Source organism: Camelus ferus, chromosome 7, assembly GCF_009834535.1.
Source record: "Camelus ferus isolate YT-003-E chromosome 7, BCGSAC_Cfer_1.0, whole genome shotgun sequence".
Lineage (NCBI taxonomy): Eukaryota > Metazoa > Chordata > Mammalia > Artiodactyla > Camelidae > Camelus > Camelus ferus.
Genome location: NC_045702.1, coordinates 15925465 through 15944562, shown reverse-complemented (window position 1 = coordinate 15944562; position 19098 = coordinate 15925465). Strand labels below are relative to the sequence as shown.

The 19098-nt window shown below is 43.1% G+C and overlaps 2 protein-coding genes across 2 annotated transcripts in view; both read left to right on the top strand.

Annotated features, from left to right (window-relative positions):
- ZC3HAV1 (zinc finger CCCH-type containing, antiviral 1) overlaps positions 1-11354 on the top strand; it is a 52479-nt gene extending 41125 nt beyond the window's left edge. Inside the window, exons 9-13 of the mRNA XM_032483452.1 lie at positions 74-176; positions 2602-2686; positions 3647-3777; positions 4285-4415; positions 7354-11354. Coding sequence (XP_032339343.1) covers positions 74-176; positions 2602-2686; positions 3647-3777; positions 4285-4415; positions 7354-7616 — 713 coding nt within the window. The 3' untranslated portion in view covers positions 7617-11354. The remainder of the gene's footprint in view (positions 1-73; positions 177-2601; positions 2687-3646; positions 3778-4284; positions 4416-7353) is intronic.
- Positions 11355-13317: 1963 nt separating this feature from the next.
- Positions 13318-19098, top strand: part of KIAA1549 (KIAA1549 ortholog) — a 142921-nt gene continuing 137140 nt past the window's right edge. The window contains 2 exon segments of the mRNA XM_032483450.1: positions 13318-14441; positions 15359-15494. Of these exon segments, the coding sequence (XP_032339341.1) occupies positions 14062-14441; positions 15359-15494 (516 nt within the window). The 5' untranslated portion in view covers positions 13318-14061.

Here is a 19098-nt window from a genome sequence, read left to right as displayed (position 1 = left end):
GCGTCTGAAAAATAACAGTACATCATTTTCTAGGACTGTTTCTTGATCTGTGTTTTCTCTTTTCTGTCTAAAGGGATGATTCAGACAAACGTAGCTTCCAAATCCCAAAAGGATGTAGTCAGAAGGCCGACATTTGTGTCTTACTCGGACGTGGAGCAGATTAAACGTGGACGAGAGTAAGTGTCTGAAGCACAGCTGCCGGGCACGTGTTTGAGAAGTTCGGGCACTGATCTCATCACGTCTCTCCATCACGTCACTCATGAATCTGGACCCTGTTTTCTGAAATGTTTTTACTCGGAGAACACTGCAATTTCCTTTTGCTTTAACTATGAGTAAGGTCCTTGTTAAGCAGCGCGGTGTGACTGAAAGAACACTAGAGTAGGGGGAGGGGATAGCTCCGCGGTAGAGCGCATGCCTAGTATGCACACGGTCCGGGGTTCAATCCCCAGGACCCCCATTAACAGCAACAACAAGAATACTAGAGCGGGAAATCTGTCTTTCCCTCAGATTCACAGGGACTTTGGGCAGATCTCCTGCTCTGGGCTCAGCATCTTCAGCTGTAATTGGTTGGATTAACGGGGCGTGCCTCGGAAAGAATCAAATGCAGAGTCGCTGGATTTTTGTTTTGCTGTGGGTGCTTCTGTGTATCTTTAGCTTTGCTGAGTGGATTTACAGGGGGTGGGAGGCTGATGAAGAAATAAGAGAGAAAAAAGGGATGAGGTAGCTGCCCGAGCAAGGGCTCAGGAGAAAGATAATGTTAATGGGGGGGGGGGGGTTGTAAAGGAAATTTTGCTGTAGGGGATCTGGTGTAATTCCTCTGTCTGCTGATGAAACTCAGTAAAATCTACGTGGTCCATGAACATTTTTGGAGTTGGATTTTTTTTTCTAGGTGATAAGTGATTATGTAAAACAGACTTTAAGGCAGGTGTAAAGTCAGGGTGTGCTAATTAGGTCCTTTTGGTTGTAAGGAATAAGGTATTTCATGGAAAAGGGAAGTTACTAAAAGGATAAACGTGGTGTGACAGGGAAAACAGTGTCTCACCAGAAGCCAAGGACGGGGACCTGAGCTCTCTGAGGCCGTGGGGAGGGGAGTTGGTTCCAGTTCTGTTTCAGAACCTGAGCCGCCTGGGGTCACAGGTCTCTGCCTGTGATCAGGTTAATGACTGGACTCAACATTTACATGTCTACCCACAGATTCTCCTGCTCCTCATTAGGTATGTGGATTTGGACAAGTCAGTCACTCATTCCCTCATCTGTCACCTGGGCTTGATAGAAGCACATTCGTCAAGTAAATGTTAGCTGCTTTTCTTCTGATTCTTATTCTCCTGCGAAGGGACTCAGCCACCTTAGCTATGTCTATGTGTACCTCTGTCTGTAGATCTAATACTTTTCTCTGGTTTCAACTTCATCATTGCCAGTTTCAACTTCATCATTCCAATCTTCATACCCCTTCATCTTTACCTGCTGCTGCAACTGCCTGATTTTCTCTGAATCTCTTAATTCAGGCTCCCAAGAATTAGAATCGGATCCACCTAACCATCTAAGGTCCCCTCCAATTCTTTTAATATTCAAATGAATAAAGTAAAACTTTCGCAGCGTAGAGAGGAGTAAAGTACATGTCTGTCTCTCCTAGCATAACCCCCTCACCTCTTCCCTCCCCTCCACAATTATCAGCTCCTCAAAGCTCTTCAAATATTCATATGATGAATGGTACACAGTGATGCTGAATAGTCAGCTGAGTGAGTGAGTGAGTAAAATGAATTGAGGAAACCGCCCATGGGAGGTCGTGGAGAGAACCAACTTTAATCCTGCTCTCACTAGACCGGAGGAGACACACTGCCTTAGGATAGAATAAGGACTGTGAATATTATCCTGAACAGTCTGAAGAGAAAGGAGCTCTAGCATATTTCATTGTTGATGAGCACCTTTCAACATATTAATCTAATCTGTTTGGCACTATGCAAATCCAGTATGGAAATCTGAGCTTAAAATATCAATAAATTGGGGCCAACCTCTCTCATTCCAAAAGAATCTTCAATTTACAAAAGGGGGTCTTTAAAGAATTTTCTCCCTTAAAGCAGTTTTGAAAATTTAATTTTCTCATTATGGAAAAATTTCAGACTTAAAGTACAGAAAATTGTACAGTAACCCCCTATGTGCGTGTTAGTGGAGGGGGGCACATAGAGAAGCCCAACATGTATAGTTACCCTGAAATACAATTCATACAGGAGGGGGAGGATTCTCTCCCCGTACCCCTAAAGTATGTAAGTGTTTATCATTTGACGAAGAAGCTGTAAGACAGTTAATGCTAACACGTTAGGACCTTTGGAGGTTAAGCAGAAATGTAAAGAATAATCAAAGCTTTTACATGTTAAATCAATGGGAAAATAGCAATTTACCAAATCACGAATAATCACCACATTTTTAAAAAGCATGATTACTGGTATGTCTGGACCAGGAATATGCAGGGATGTAGTCCAAAGAAAATACATAGAGAAAATTCTCTGGGGAACCTTGGCTTAGTAGAAGTTAGGGACAGAAAGTGACTTGGGCACATGAAACACGGAGCCAAATGAATTTCTTACTCTCTCTTGTTTGTAGCCATCAGCAGATGCAGACCCAGTCAGAGCCTTTAACCTCGACATTTGTTCCTCAGCAGAACAGGAGTTTCTCAAATGACTATAAGGTACTTGTTTTTTACTTTTTAGTGGGTCACATTTCAAGGTGGGACAAAGGACTACTTTGCTACAAATGTGTGTATTTGAATGAATGAATGAATGAATGAATTGCTTCTGCAAAACTCTTGCATTAAGATTCAAAGGCCTTAGTGGGGAGGGTATAGCTCAAGTGGTAGAGCACATGCTTAGCATGCTTTGGGTCCTGAGTTCAAACCCTGGTACCTCCTCTGAACCTAATTACCTCCCCCCACACATAAAAAAAATTATTTTTTAATTAAAAAAAAAAAGATTCGATGGCTGACATCCAAATGGTGATTGTGCTATGTGTCACTTCCAGAGAAGAGCTCCTCTACAGGGCACCTTGTTTCCAGAGTCCAGCCACACACCATCTCCTTTGGGCAGATCTCCTGGATAACCTCGTGAGATAGAGATTAGATTCTCTAATTTATAGACAATAAAATTGGAACTCGGATAGTAACAGTGACTCGCCCTTTAGGTGGAATTAAAAAGGAGGTTTCTAGGGGGTTAAAGCTCAGCTCATCATCTCGCCTGGTTAAGGCAAGACTCTTCCTGGATCTTTTAGCCTCCACATCACATTGATTTGGGTACCGGCCACTTTGCGTGGGCTCCTTGGGTACCTCCAGTGCCTCTGCCCCTGCACTGGCTTTACACAAGTAACTCTCTAGGTCACTGGACTAAGTCAGACACCTCAGGGGGGGGCCTCCCTTTGCACTTCAGATGTAATGCTTTGTTAGGCTTAAGTCAGCCCGAGCAGATGGCCCCGTGTCATCTGGTTCATTGCTGGAATAAACTGCCCGACGTGGAAACCCTAAGCCAGCTTATCCCACGTGCTGTCAGAGGCCTGGCGGAGGCGCTCTGTGGCGTAGGCGGCCACGCGTGTGGACAGATCAGGCCTGAAGTGTTTCCTGTCTCACGTCTATATAATTTCCTTTTTTTTTTCTCTCCAGTTGCTTGAGATCAATAACCACTCTCTGGAATACGACGAAATAAGTGAGCGTTTTAAAGCTTCCATGAAAAACTTCAAGATCAAAAGGATAAGGAAGGTTCAGAACACAAAACTCTTGAATGCTTTTGAAAGGTCAGTGGCCACATTATCAGGCGTCTTGATATAGAGTTTGAGAGGATTAGTTAAGATCTATCTTTTTAAGATTTCTAGTCACTGGTTTATTTTAGTAGTCAACAGTTTTTTCAGTCTCTACTGATTTTTTTCATCCTGTAAACTGAAGCATCTCTCTTTCAGCTTTGGCCCTACAATTAAATGATTTCCTGTGTCTATCATTTAAAGTTTTTCATAAATTTATTCATTTTGGGGGGGCTGGGGAGGTTTATTTATTTTAACAAAGGTACTGGGGATTGAACCCAGGACCTCGTGCGTGCTAAGCACAAGCTCTACCACTGAGCTATACCCTCCCCTGCCCCCAATAAATTTGTTCTTTAACAGCTATTGCCTTCATGTTAGTAGCTCCATTCTGAAATCTAGTGGAATAAAAATTTTAAGATGATTCGACTTCAGTTGGGATCAATGTTATTAATTGGAGTGGGTGAGGAATGTTCTTGGGGTTAAGTCTCACATTTCCTATATTAGGAAGAGAAAGGAGATGCAGAGATATGAAAAACTCCTATTTTGTGCAACGGCACACGCCCACGTGGAATCCATCTGTGCGAATAATTTTGACTGGACCGTACATGGAGTTCACGACGCCAAATATGGAAAAGGTTTGTGTGGAATAGAGAAGCCGACTAGAAGAGCCCTAACTCAGGCTCTCCACGTGTTCCTGTTATGAGGTGTCTGTAATTGTTTTGTATTAACCAGCATGTCCAGGCTTTCCCAGTCATGGAGAGAAAATAAACTCACATTAACGTGGAATGCCTAAATTAGAGTGGGAAGTTGACGTGGAGACTTGAATGCAGTGCCTTGGCCCTGCTCCCCTCCTGTCGTCTGTGTTTTGGAGGGAGAAGGACCAAAGCATCTCACACATGCTTGCAAACTCCTCCACCTGTTGGCTCCCACTGCTGCTCAGTTCCGGCCATGGCTCTTCCTGACCTATGGCCATCCCTTCTGTTGCCACTGATGGGTTCAAATCAAAGATGCCTCTTTTCATCTCTGGCCACGCTGGTCAACTGGGGACTGAAGCAGCACAAGTCTGCTCACACAAAAAAATCTCAAAGAGGGAAAACAAAGCCTCCCTGTGGCAAGTGTGAAGCCACTCTGGTTAGGCTGTCACCTGTGTAATTTAGCATGTGACTCTATGTAAGGGGTAGTAAGACATGCCTGGAAGGAGAGAAGGGCTCTGGGTTACATCTTGATAAACTGGAGATGGAAACCAGGCATCTAATGGGAGGTGGAGGACAGAGCAGAAGGCAGGTTAGTAAGGGAGTTCAGAAGAGCTGGGACGTGGGGCCAGAGTTGCTGATCAGTCTGGGCTGAGAATAAGAGCTACAGCAGGGAGGTTAAAGCTGCCCAGTTGGAAAAAAAAAACAAAAGCCACCCACTTGGACAACAGAGGAGATGACAAAAACTCAGATTTGTATAAAAAGCAGAAGCTAAGTGAAATTGGAAGAGGAAGCACATATTTAGGGGGCAGCTAAGCAAAGAGGGACCTGTCCTGGTACAAACGCGATTCAAGAAGCTGGACGGGACACGCATAAGGTCAGGGAACATGTTTAGTGTCCAGGGTGCTGCAGGCGTCACAAACCTATAAAATCTCTCAAGATTCTGCAACCCAGGTACCTCAAGATGCTAAATGCTTAAGAAGAAAAAACCAAAATGTTATTTGAAGATAATCTGAGGGTCTACGTAAAAAACCCAAAAGAATCTGGAGCACTGGAAAGTTGGGGTTCTACCCAGAGAGGGGGCCACATGCTTTCCTCTGCTCCCAGACTCCCCTCTGTTATCTCTGTCTTTTAGTCACTGACCACCCTCTGGGCCCAGACCCAAGGTCCCTGAAAGACTGAGTCAGAGCCCACGTTGTCCCTTTTTGACTCAACCTAGAGAGGGTTCCTGCTCCTGGTCTCATTCTGAGTTCTTTCTAGTTAACAAAGTCTGCCATTTTTTTTTTTTTTTTGCAATGAATTTCTAGATCCTATTTTGGTAATCAAAAGCTGACCATGATTCTCTCTTTCTCCTTATATATTCCTCCTAAGATTCTAATTCTCTTTGAGGCAAAAAATGTGTCTGGCTAAATGAAGCATGGTTGTGTATAAGGAATTGGAAGAAAAAAAAAAGCATAGTGTTTTTACAGTATTATCCCATTACATCAATTATACTGAATGATGAAAAAATGAATCAAAGTAGACTATGGAAAATCAGCATATTGTGAAGTCTAAGTGTGACCTCTAAGACAAACAAAAGCTTAGTTAGGAAAAAAAAAAAATTGGGGAGAAGAGTGTTTATGAAGAGGTGGATAAAGGCCAGGGAGCTATGGACAGCCCCGTGCATTTAAGGTGTGGTTGGAGTGACAGAAGATGAGTCTGGAGCTGTAGGTTGGGGTTGGATCCTGAAAGATCTTGCAAGCAGTCCTAGGGGGCTAGTTTTTATCCTGAGGACAATTGCATACCGCACTGGCTTTAGGAGAGAGGTGACACGATGTCTCTGGCTGCCATGTGAAGAAAGGAGGGATAGGACTGAGACTGCAGGTGGAGAGAACAACTGGGAGGTTGTTTCAGGCGTCCAGGCCAGAAATTAGGGTGGCCTAGATCCACGGAGTGGCAGAAGGGAGGAAGAGGATGTGGGAGTTCGAAGGATCTGCTCCTTGAAAGGGGTATTTGCAATGAGACAGAGTCCAGGTCTTAGCAGAGTGGGCTTATAAGGTTGGATCTTAAGTTTGGATCATTTAACAAAATGTAGATTCCAGATTATAGAAGCATAATTTAAAAACAGCTGATGCTTCATTTTAAAAATCAGGTATTCAGGGCCATGGTTACTCTTTGCACAATGGAGAACGATAAAGAGATTGTTTTAAAGGGCAGAAAAACATTGGGCAACCATAAAAATAAAAACGGGAAATTTTGATTTGTCAAGATAATGTTGATCTGCTGAGTGTGGAAACATCAGTGATGATCAAGCTTGTTTTAAAATTGAAGACGGTGGATCAGTTGTCTGAAAAGCTCTGCCAGGGTCAATGGCTTGCTCATGCTACATCTCTCCCTTTCACTTTTTCCAGGACCTTCCATCAGTAGTAAATGACCTTTGTTCCTTAAAGTGTACACAATATAAAATGGCCTCTGCTGGAGTATCTTTGATTTATCAGTTACAATTCAACCTGCTTTGCATGAGTTCCATGAATTGGGCCACTGTGTTATTGCCACTTGGTCATTGTATCCAATACCAAGTCATTGGGTATTTATTTAGGGTACTCCATCCAGGTTGACTCCTTCTGGAATGCAATAAAAAGAGCTGCTAAGTGTGGTATCCTCATGAATCCCACAGTAGCAAATGTTTCTGTTATCTCAGTTGGGTCATATACTGCATTCAGGTTGACTTGAGTAATAAACATTTTTTTAAGTACAAAAGAAAGTTATAAGTATCAGTAAGGAGCTATTGACTTAATATGTAGTCAACGTCCATCATCTGATTCTGTGTAAATAATCTTCTAAACTATATATGTCCTTTTATAATAATTCTTAACCATCTTCTTTTTCTAATTATTTCTAGGAAATTACTTCACAATGGAGGCCATCAATTCCCATAAAAATTGCCCGTATGGTCCCAAGAACATCGTTATGTTTGTAGCCCGAGTCCTGGTTGGAGAATTTATTGAAGGGCTTATGAGTTACACGAGCCCTCCTCCGCACTATGACAGCTGTGTGGACACAAGGTTGAACCCCTCCGTCTTTGTCATCTTTCAGAAAGATCAGATTTACCCAGCATATGTGATTGAATATAGTGAAACCGACAAACCCTGCGTGATTAGTTAGAAATGATGAATACAGCGTCATAAAGATGCCATAACCATTCTGTTCCCTTACAGAACCCATATTGTCCCAGATGATAAACTTTTACATTTCCTCGCCTAAATGCCTTGGATCAGTGATTCCCAAACTTTGCTGCACATTTGAATCATCTGGGAAGCTCTAAAAAATTGCAGTGTCCAAATTACGCCCCAGTCCAACTAAATCACTTTTTCTGGGGATGAGAGCCAGGAAGACTATTGAAATGTGTCATAAAGTCTGGGAATCACTGCCTTAGATGTAACTGGTAAAGACTCATTTCTAAAACTTCTGTAATCGCAGCAACCTTTCTCTCCCAACTCCTCTTTTAGTTTACTGCATGATATGATCTTGTTTTGGTTAAATTCAAAGAAAATGAATTTGGGGAATTTGAGAAAAATCTAAAAATGCCTATTGAAATAAGGACATAAGACAACACAACCTTGGATGGAAGATTGTGAAAAGTTGGGGGAAAATACTTAGGAATATGCTGGAGGGAAGAATGTAAGGATAATTTAAATGCTAGTGCAGATGTCACCACACTACTGTACCTTATCTTTGCGGTGAACTGACTTGGGGCATGCATTTCTTTATCTCTATGTTTATTTAGGACACTCCATCCAGGTTGACTCTTTCTGGAAGCTGCTAAGTGTGGCCCAGAGAGAAGCAACCAACTGGAGATCATTGCCTACTTGGGCTCTTTACAGAATTATGGCAAAGGAGGCATTTATATCCTAATTAATATGATCACAGAGGTTTTTTCAGGTCAGACTTTCATGAAGTGTCGGTGTCATGGGGGCACCGAGTTTGCAGTAACCAGATTCACACAGCATGAGTGATGGATTCAGTGCCATTGGAATCGTTCGCTGTGGCAGTCGAAGCTCACCAAGAAATTGGGAGCAGGACCATCCTGCTGAAGGATGGCCCCCTAAGGAGGCGAGATTTGTTTCTTGGTGAGCACAGAATCAGAACGAAGAGATCAATGCCCCAAACAAGCCTCGCACCTACCAGGGGCTTCTTTTTCTAAATATAACGGATTGTGTGGAATTGTAGCACAATCAGCTTTTAGAGCAGTTGCTGGTGCCTGGACCAAGAGTTCCTCCTTATAAATCAGATTTTCCTTCCAATTTTCTTCTTCAACATTCCATACCAGTCGCCAAAATTTCCTGTTCTAGTTCCTTCCAGCAGACATGTTAAAAAAATCACCATGAGAGCTGATTTTATATTAGATTTTAAATCAGTACAAAGATCTCCATAACTCCTTGGCTTTAAAGGTTTCCACCACTAATAAATGTATACACATTTTTTAGGGTAGGGTTATTTTCTGAGAGACTTGCCACAAATATTCATTTATTCTTTTCATGGTAGCTTCCGTTTTGGAGCTTTCACTTCCTGAACTTGACCCTCACATTGTGGAGATGCAGTTTATCTAACTCTAACCAGCTGCTGATTGGACACCTCTAATTGGCTTTCACAGGCGTCTCTAATTCAGTGTGTCCAAAATGGAGCACTCCATTTGCTTCCCTCAAGCAAATCAGTTTTTCTCCCAGGATTCTGTATATAAGTAAGAGGTGTCACTATTCACCCATCTGCTCAAGCAGAAATCCCGGAAGTTATCCATGACTCCTCTATCTCCGTCCCCCTGCGCATCCAAGCAGTTCCCATGTCAAGTTTTCCTTCTTAAATATCTCTGTCCCCTTCTAAGTTGTTCTTCACTTAGCAGCAAGAATTTAAAAATTTTTACTTAATAATAGCCTTCCAAAACAAATCTGATCCTTTAGAATAAGGTTCAAACTCATCATCATGGCCCCACATGCTCTCTCGCTTCCCTACCCTTTCATGTATTTTCTTTCTTTTTTTTTCTCCCCCTCTGATTTATTTTCTTTCACTATAACTCTGGCTTTCTTACAGTTCTTTAGTGCCTTTTTAACCCAGCTTGGCGGTTCTCAACTGGCAGTCCTGCCTTTTTTTTTTTTTTTTGATGACAAATACTTTGTAACATCCTCTAGTTATTCTCAAAATGCAATTCAGTGGCAATATGCTTTACCTACACACAATTTTAGAAGTAAATTAAAAATGAATTAAAATTAATGTCATCATAAAAGGGAATGAAAGTTTCATAACTTGGGTGCAACTATACCAGAAGAACTTACTAAGTGGTCAGATGTTTACACCTACTTAAAATGAATAAATCTGAACTTAAAAGAAGGTAGGAGATCAGAAGCTATTTTGTATAAAGAAGTATGGGAAAATGTAAAAGCAAGGATGCGAGTGGACATTAGAATACAAACTAGTGACACAGTAACTTACTTACATAGGATAATACTTATTTCTATAAGAGAGAACGAAACTACCTTAACTTACATAAAGATACTATGCAAGAAAATCTACAGCTTGTCGAACTGGAGAAAATGAGGAAATGTTATATTCTTGCAGACGAACTGTAGGTCATACACGAATGTCTAGTGAGACATTCAAAATTCGTATAGGGTGCAGAATAATTCCTTATTGTGAGGAACTGTCCAATGTATTGCAAGATGTTCTGCATACTTGGCTTCTACATACTAAATGCCAGTAGCGCCCTCCCCTGTCTCCCCCCAGTATGGTAACCACCACCCTGTCAGATCTATTTACCTATTTCAGAGCAGATGTTTTTGTAACATTCCCTTTGCTGTCCTGAGATGATTCATAGACACTACAATCTACATGAATTTCTTCAAAGATTAGTTTAATGCCCTAACCCTAACTAATGGAGAAACAGAAGGAAAGAAATTTGTAATATAGATAAAATAAGTATCAATATGTAAATGCTCAGGCATGACTACGCTATATGACATCATGAAATGGAATGTAAATACACCAACTCATCGTGAATAGGTTTAGATTTAAAGGTCGATCAGAGGCTATTCCTGTAACGAAGTACAGGAAACTGAAAGATTAGAAGTCTAGGTGACACCAGAATGAAAGCTAGTATTAGGGTGAGTCCAATATGTAAGGTAGGACCATATACCTTACCTGTATGTGGTAAGGGAAAGAGCGAAGTTACCTTAATTGAAATAAGAGTAGTAGGACGAGCACATTACAGATTGTCTAAGAGAAAACAATGAATTATAATTCTCCCAGGCAAGCTGTAGGTCCTACATAAATGTCCAGTAGGACATTAGAAAATCGTATAAGGTACAGAATAATTCTTCGTTGTATGGGACTAACCCATACACTGCAGGATGTCTGTTATCCCTGGCTGCATCCACTCATTGTCAGTCAAAGTCCGCAATTACTGTGAAACCAACAACTCATCAACTTTCAAAATACCACAGTGAGAATCACTGACTTGGTTAATATTTAGCATCTTTAGATTAGCTCACTTGCTACCCCCGTAAAGAATCCTTCTATAGATTAGATCCGATGCTTGCCTCCCAAGTCGTCAGTTTTTAAAAGACTTTGCATCTTGCTTTGTTCATTTTTAGCCTCTATCCAACTTGGAGTTGTCCATTTTCTGCATTAGAATGTGAGCTCCGTGAGAGCCTAGTCAACCTAAGTCTTGTTCACTGTGCCACCCCTGATGCCTACTTAGTGCTTGATATGCTGATACATCGGATAGATTTTGTTGGATAAAGTAAGCTCAATGTTTGTAATGCAATAGTTGATTTGTATTTCTTCTTGTTCTTCAAGCTCAATTTGAGATTACCTAATGAAATAAATATTAATTTTGCTCTGCTGCCTTTATTTGCTCTATTTCTATGTATCTCTTAAAAAGATGGTCAACTGCAGACACCAGTTTATTCAGTGAGGGTTGGAGGATGTGTTTTGCCCCTTCCAGCTTCTTCATTCCAGGACTCAGTGACCAAGGGGCTTTTAGCTCAGTGCCAGGGAAAGGCTGGGTGGTGGCGAGGGAGAAACCCGCAGTTGGTTGGCACATCTTTTTCCTGGGGCTGAGAGAGGGAGACGCTGGAAGCTGCTAACACACCTTAGGGATGGGAACAGGGCCAGGCTGAGGCACAGAAGTTAAAAATGTAAATGACTATCAGCAGAATGGTCCTATCAGTCACTCCTTCAAAAGTCCTTCCCCACTCGTCCTTTATTCACAAAGCTCTGGATGAAGAGAGAAAATCTCCAAATGGCAGCATAGATGTGTTTAAAGTGAAGGTAAAGTTGCCATTTGATTTGGACCTCAATGTAAATAAAACAAGGTATAGCCAACCTTTTGCTGTCACAGCCTCCACATTCAAATACACAAATAGGCCATCAAACCGAGCAGGAGCAGATGTTTGAGTTTTTCCAGTTAGTTGTTTGTTCTGTGTGTTCATTTGCTTTGTCATAGCAGGCTCTCCGTTTTCCAGAAATGTTTCATGTTGCTACAGGTTCTGTCCTCCCACCTCTGCTTTGCACACTCTTCATTTTTACTAAAGGATCTTATCAACTCTCTCAGGTTAAACAACCTAATACTTTGATGTCACTCAAGTTGATATTCCCCTCCATCTTAAGCTCTTTACTTGTATATACAACCGCCTACTGAGCACCTTACCGTGGATTGTCCACTGCAAACTCAACATAATAAAAACTAAGATATTGGAGGGTAGAAAGTAATTGCTCAGTGGTGGAGCTTGTGTTTAGCATGCAGGAGGTCCTGGTACCTCAATCCCCAGTATCTCCATTAAAAGAAAAATTGAGATTATAGTCTCTCAAATCCTGTTTCTCTTCTCTTATTCTTTACCCTGTCTTGCTCCTCTAGAAATCCATTCTTACTACTGTCAGGGATCTTTCCAAAACACCAATCCTACATTAAAGAGGTTAAGGAAAATTACAGTTACTTTCATTAGTTATAGAAATGTTGGGGTTGTGTAGGAAAATTACTTATTTTTAAGTCATGTGTACAGAAGTACTTAGGATTGAAACTGAACCTGTAATTTTATAAATTCTCAGCCAAAGCAATTAGGCAAATAAAACAGGACAAGGGTTAAGATTTTATAACTCGAGGAAGTAGATATATATGGATGCTTATTTCACTATCTTCTAATTTTTTGTTTGAAAAATTTTATACTATCAAATGTTTTTTGAAAAAAATAAAACAAAACACCCATCCTACAATATAGCCAGGCACTGTTTTTAAGTGTTGGGGATCTGGCAAGGGACAAGACATACAAGATTCCTGCTTTCACATGCTTGAATTCTACAAATACATAAATAAACAAGAAAACCATGAGTGACAAGTTCCATGCAGAACCTGGAGAACTACTTTAGATTGGGCAGTTAGGATAGGTCTTGCTGAAGAGAAGACATTTAAGCCTGGAGTTGGGGGAGAAGGTACAGCTTAGTGGTAGAATGCCATGCTTAGCATGCACGAGGTTCTGGGTTCAATCCCCAGTACCTGTATTTAAATAAATAAACAAAAATCTAATTACCATCCACTCCCCCCCCCAAAAAGGGGAAAAAAAGCTCAGAGTTGAATGACAAAAGGAGACATCTACTTGGAGGTGGTGGGGAGCATTCTGTAGGCAGAAGGGCCACATCACTCCCCAGCTGAAATTTTTTCAGTGGCTTCCCAAAGTCTTTGCTGCCTTTCTCTTTTGCTTCTTTACAGGACATTGACTCATTTAATCTTAACCACCCTGTAAGATAGCAACTCAGCTACTGAGTTCAACTACGTTTTATTCATCTTTGTACTCTAGTACTGCTTTAACAATCGGCTCAGAAAAAAAAAAAAAAAGTTCATTTAATCAGCATGGTGTTGGGCAAAAAGGATAGCTCCTTAATAAACGTACAGGTCTAAACACCTACTGTTCAACAGCAGTAGAAAGTGAGCGATGTATGTAATTCAACATTTTCTCATAGCTACATCAGAAGTAAACGAAACATGAAGTTATGACAACATTTTATTTAAATTATCAATTGAACATAAACATGGTTAATAAAGAAAGTTATTAATGAGGTAGTTTACATTCTCCACATTCTAAAGCTTCCACATCCAGTATGTGTATTGCACGTCTACTGCACATCCCAATTCCGACTGGTCATATCTCAGGTAGGTGCTCAACAGCGAGTGGCGAGTGGCTACCTCCCCAGATCTTCCCCTCCCCACTACCTAAGTCCGCCCAGCGGTGCATCTTCCACCGCATTACCTGTTTCATCTTTGCAGCCCTTACCAGCATCTCCAATTCTCCCCCACTATGCAAGTCCCTCAAGGCAAGGACTTAACCTTGAAGGGAGTCTGGCATAGTACAGGCGCTCAGTAAGTACTGTCCCGGCCGGGTCTGCGTCTAGGGCGGACCCCGGGCCCAGGGCCCTCCTCTCAGCGCCGCGGCCCACGGCGGCCGCCCCTCGCCCGCCCTTCCCCAGGCCCGTCCCGGGATCGGGGGTTGAAATCGTGGACGTGACTGGGAGGAGTCTGCCCGCCTCGGATTTCCGTCTCGGCCGCACAGGCCGGGCCGCGACCATGGCGGAGCCCACGGTGTGCTCCTTCCTCACCAAGGTGCTGTGCGCCCACGGCGGCCGCATGTTTCTGCAGGACCTGCGCGGCCACGTGGAGCTCTCGGAGGCCCGGCTCGGGCAGGTGCTGCGCCAGGCCGGGCCCGACCGCTTCCTGCTGCAGGAGGTGGAGGTGCGGGAGGGCCCGTGGGACGCCGAGGCCGAGGCGGCGGCGGGCGCGGTTGGCGCCGGCGGCGGCGGCGGCGGCGGCCCCGCGGCCTGGAGGGTGGTGGCCGTGTCCTCCGCGCGCCTCTGCGCCCGCTACCAGCGCGGCGAGTGCCAGGCCTGCGACCAGCTGCACCTCTGCCGCCGCCACATGCTGGGCAAGTGCCCGAACCGCGACTGCTGGTGAGGCTGCGGGCCGGACCGGGGCTGCGGGCGGGCCGGGGCCGCGGGCCGGACGCGCCCAGCAGGAAGCGGGACCCAGAAGAAAGGAGAAAGGGGGTCGTTCGTCCAGGCCGGACCACCCCCTCCGGAAGGGCGGAAGGGAAGCCTCGGGAAGGGGCCTCCGGGGAGGACTTCCCCGCGTCCCGGCTTCGCTGCAGAGTGAGGCCGAAGATCGTTAAAGTTTGGATTTTTTAACCAGCGCTTTCCCCGCTCCCAATTGCAGCTTCTGCCTCCCGGGATCCTCTACAGCAAGGCCAGGATAAATCAGGATTGGGACTTTTGATTTCATTTACTCCAGTGGTTCTTTTGGGACCATTTTCGGATCCCACGAGATTCATGGAATCTTTATTCAAAGATCGGCCCTTCCCACATAAGCAGAAAGTTTTACAGAAGCGAGCCTGTGCTCTCCAGGTTTAGAAAGCGCGATCTAGTCCGACCCCCACAGGAAACGGAGAGCTGGATGACTTGGGAGAGGCCGTTTGAGGCTGCCTCCTGACTGGTCTTCCCTGGTTTACTCTAGCTCCCCAAAGTGGGGGTGGGGGAGGGGGCATGCATTCTTTTTAAGGTCGGTGGATGGCGGGGCGGGTAGGCAGCCGTTTGGGGTGGAGAAGGCCAGTGCAGAATTGGCGGGCACCCTCTTTCAAGGCAGGGGACTGGGGGAGGGGGTACCCTTGGCCTTCAAGAAGCTTCATTTTGAATGAAAATAACTCTGGGAGGGGAGTTGATGCAACCCAGTTTTCTTATTATCAGAGCTTATTAGGCTGTGGTATCTATGCGTTCATGGAAAATTATTTAACTTCACCTGCAAGTTGAAAGCAGCCCTAGACAGACTGGCCGGTTCTTCATCTGGGCCTCTGATCCAGACCTTTGTGTTCTAGGTCTACCTGTACCCTTTCCCATGATATCCACACACCTGTCAACATCCAAGTCCTGAAAAACCATGGACTGTTTGGCCTCAACGAGGCCCAGCTTCGGATCCTGCTTTTACAGAATGACCCCTGCCTTTTACCAGAGGTGAGTCACAGGGAGTCACCCTCATATTGTCTGCATGGTGACAAAGTCAAGGGAGAACCTCAGAAATCTGCTCACAGAGGACAGCCTGAGGGGAGGTGGGTGGATATGGTACAATGCTGACCTTTCTGGAGTCTCTGATTTTACTGGGCTTTGATACACAAGGAGTGATGGACCTGTGTGATGTAGAAATAATAATAATGGCTATTGGTTTTTTGAATGCTAAGCAATTCATATACCTTAGCTCATTAATAACCTGTGAGTGAGGCATTCCTGTTCCCATTTTACAGGTGAGGCAACTGAGACTCGGGTAGGTGACATAACTTGCCCAAGGTCATAGTAAATGGCAGATTTGAATTTAGATTTGTCTGATTATGAAGCCTGTGTTTTGTGAATTGCCTGCTTGTAGTTTTGCTGATTTTTCTATAAAGGCATTTGCCTTTTCCAGTTAATTAATAAGATAACTTTAATGACATAAATCACTTTTTGGTCACATTTGTTACTAGTAACCCCCCCCCCCATTTACTTTTTCGGGGCTTTATATATTTTTTTTTTTATTACTTCCCAACTTTATTTATTTAGTATCAGAGTATAGTCAGTTTACAATGTTGTGTATTTAGATATTAATTTTAATTGCTTTGAAACAACATAATGTATTTCCAAATGCTTAAAAAGTACCCATTATAAGTGCTATACTGGCAACATTAGCACGTTTGTATCTATTTAGCTATACACAAAGAGTTTTTCTTAAACAAACTAGTTGGAATCCCCAAAGAAAATATTATGAGAGGTCTCCAAGGACAAGTAGAGTTTTCTAACCTAGCACAAGGAATCTATCGTAGACAGTCTTTTAGGTTGCCAGAAGAGGGGTGGGAAGAAGGGAGGATGGTGGGAAAATAGAGGGTAGCTCGTGCTTGTGGTCTCATTGTAACTCTAAGGTATTTAAGGGTCTAGAAGGGAAGAAAGTCACGAAGTGGGAGGGATGAGTTGAAGCCTTTGGCTCAGATAGCAGAGGCTGCCCTCAAGGCAGCAGAGTCTGTACCCCAAAATAAGCTCTGGAGTTAGCCTTAGGGGCCAACAAGCTTCTTCTTGGTGCCCCTCTCCTTTGTAATTTCAATTTTGAAGCCAGGTTCGGTTTGCCAGGAGCCAGATACATAATCAGCCACGTTGCCAGATGTAACCCCAGCAGCTGCTGGGGCAGGTTCTTGGCAAGAAGGGAGGGGGATGCGGCAGCTATGAGGCAGGGTCCAGTGCTTCCTGTCTCCGCGAGAAGGAGCAGCACAACTTCTGTTTACCTTTAGTGTTTATGAAAGTTTTTGACTTACAGTGTTTATGTTGTTAAACTTATTGAATCTTTTCCTTTATGGCTTCTACCCAGGTATCCTGGGTCCAGCCTCACCGTGTCGTATTAGACAACTTCCGTGTTCTGTGAGTGTGAAGGAAAAGCTGGGCTGGTCTAACAAGATAACTCACAAATCTAAGTATTGGAATACTGATCTGAGTTCTGCTAGACTAACTTGTAAATCTAGGTTAATTAGTGTTGGTTTGCTGTTTATGTGTTCTTGCTAGCCAGCTGGATTTTCAAAGATACATATCTGGCTTTGGAATGTTGGTTTGCTGCCTCCCCGCCTCCACCTTTGTGATGATAATGCTGCTAAAGCTGTTCCATGCCTATTGGCCGAATACCCCAAGCTTGTACTTTACCCTGTAAAACCTCATGTGCACATCTTGAAGGTGCTCAGAGCTTTGGAGCAGAAGCCCCTCTGAGCCCGCTGGCATAATACATCTGAGTACTCCAACCCTCCGAGTGGTGCTTGTTTCTTGACTGGCCTGTCGTTTCCGTAACATGAGCAGCTGACGGGTTGGCTGCACTCATGACACTAGCCCACCTTTGGTCTAATCATCTGGGACTGGAGGTCTTTGTCATGTGGCCCAAAACGTGGCCACTTAGACAGCGGGGACCATGGCCAAGCACAGTGGATGAGATGTGAATGATATCTACATCTCTTGTGTGAAAATGCCTGATGGTCCCCTTTTACCACTCTCCTAAAGATACCGAGCATAATATAGTCACAGCACACAGTAAATAATCAATAAGGGACAAATACTGTGGTATTGTGATGTATAATAAGAAATATACATTTGGTCTTTGTCTCTCTCCCTGACACAGAGCTCCTAAAACCCTTGGAATTTCTTAAATGTTGAGAGCCAATAAAAAGTGACTTTTGTTATGTTCACAAGGTGACTTTGGAAAGCCCCTAGGTAACCTAGGGATGGGAGCTGGTTTCCAGAAGAACCAGTCATGTGATTAGAGGGTTGGAACTTTCAGTCCCACCCTCACCTCCTGGGAGGGGAGAGGGACTAGAGATTGAGTTCAGTCACCAGTAGCCAGTGATTTAATCAATTGTGCCCATATAATGAAACCTCCATAGAAACCCAAAAGGGTGGGCTTCAGAGAGCTTCCAGGTTGGTGACCACGTTGGGGTGCTGGGAGAGCCACGCCCAGAGAGAGCGTGGAAGCTCTACACCCTTTCCCACTTACCTTCCCTATGCATTTCTTCCATTTGGCTATTCCTGAGTTACATCCTTTGGTAATAAACTGGTAATCTAGCAAGTAAAATATTTCTCTGAGTTCTGGGAACCTTTCTAGCAAATTAATTGAACCCACAGAAGGGGTTGTGGGAACTTCTGATCTATAGCTGGTGACAGACAGCCTGGACTTGTGATTTATATCAAAGTGAGGGCAGGCTTGTGGGTCTGAGCCCATAACCTGTAGGATCTGACATTATCTCCAAGTCTATCTCCTGGAGATAATGTCAGAACTGAATTAAATCTGAAGGACACCTGGTCAATGTCCGCTGAGAATGGGAGAATCGCTTGGTGGTGCTGGATAACACACACATTAGATATATGAAAATTAGTGATGCTGATATGTTTGAAAACTTACATGAAATGGACAAATTTCTAGAAAAAGTTAGCTCCTCAAAATTGATTCAAGAAGAAATAGGAAGCCAGAGTAGCTTTTTGAAAAATAAAAGCATTAAAATAAAAATTCAAAAATGTAAAATAAAAATAAAAACACACAAAACCAGGGTATTAGTTAAGTCTTCTACAAAGTAATATTAAGCCCAATGATCTTACTGCTCAGCTCTAACAAATCTTGAAGAACAGATTATTCTGATTTGGGGCCTGTGTCTAGAATCTACTTTCTTTGATCTCCTGTACATTCTGGAATCAATATCATACTGCTTAATGAAAATAGTTTATATTTTAAGATAAGATGGTATGAGTCTCTATGGCCATTATGCTTTTTCACATTTTTTTCTTTAATCTATTCTCACTTGTTTCCTTTTTTCAGATAGGGTTTAGAATCATTTAAAGTCCTAGAACTATTTTATAGGAATTCTTTGGGGGAGGTAAGAATTGAACTGAAATTATGAGTTCATTTTGGAAAATTGGCATCACAATTATAGGTAAAATACCATTGTTTTCAACTTATTGATTGAAATGTAATTGATGCGCAGTGCTATGTTAGTTTCACATGACAATGCTTAAAGACATTATGAAATGATCCCCATGGTAAGTGTAATAACCATCGGTCTCCATA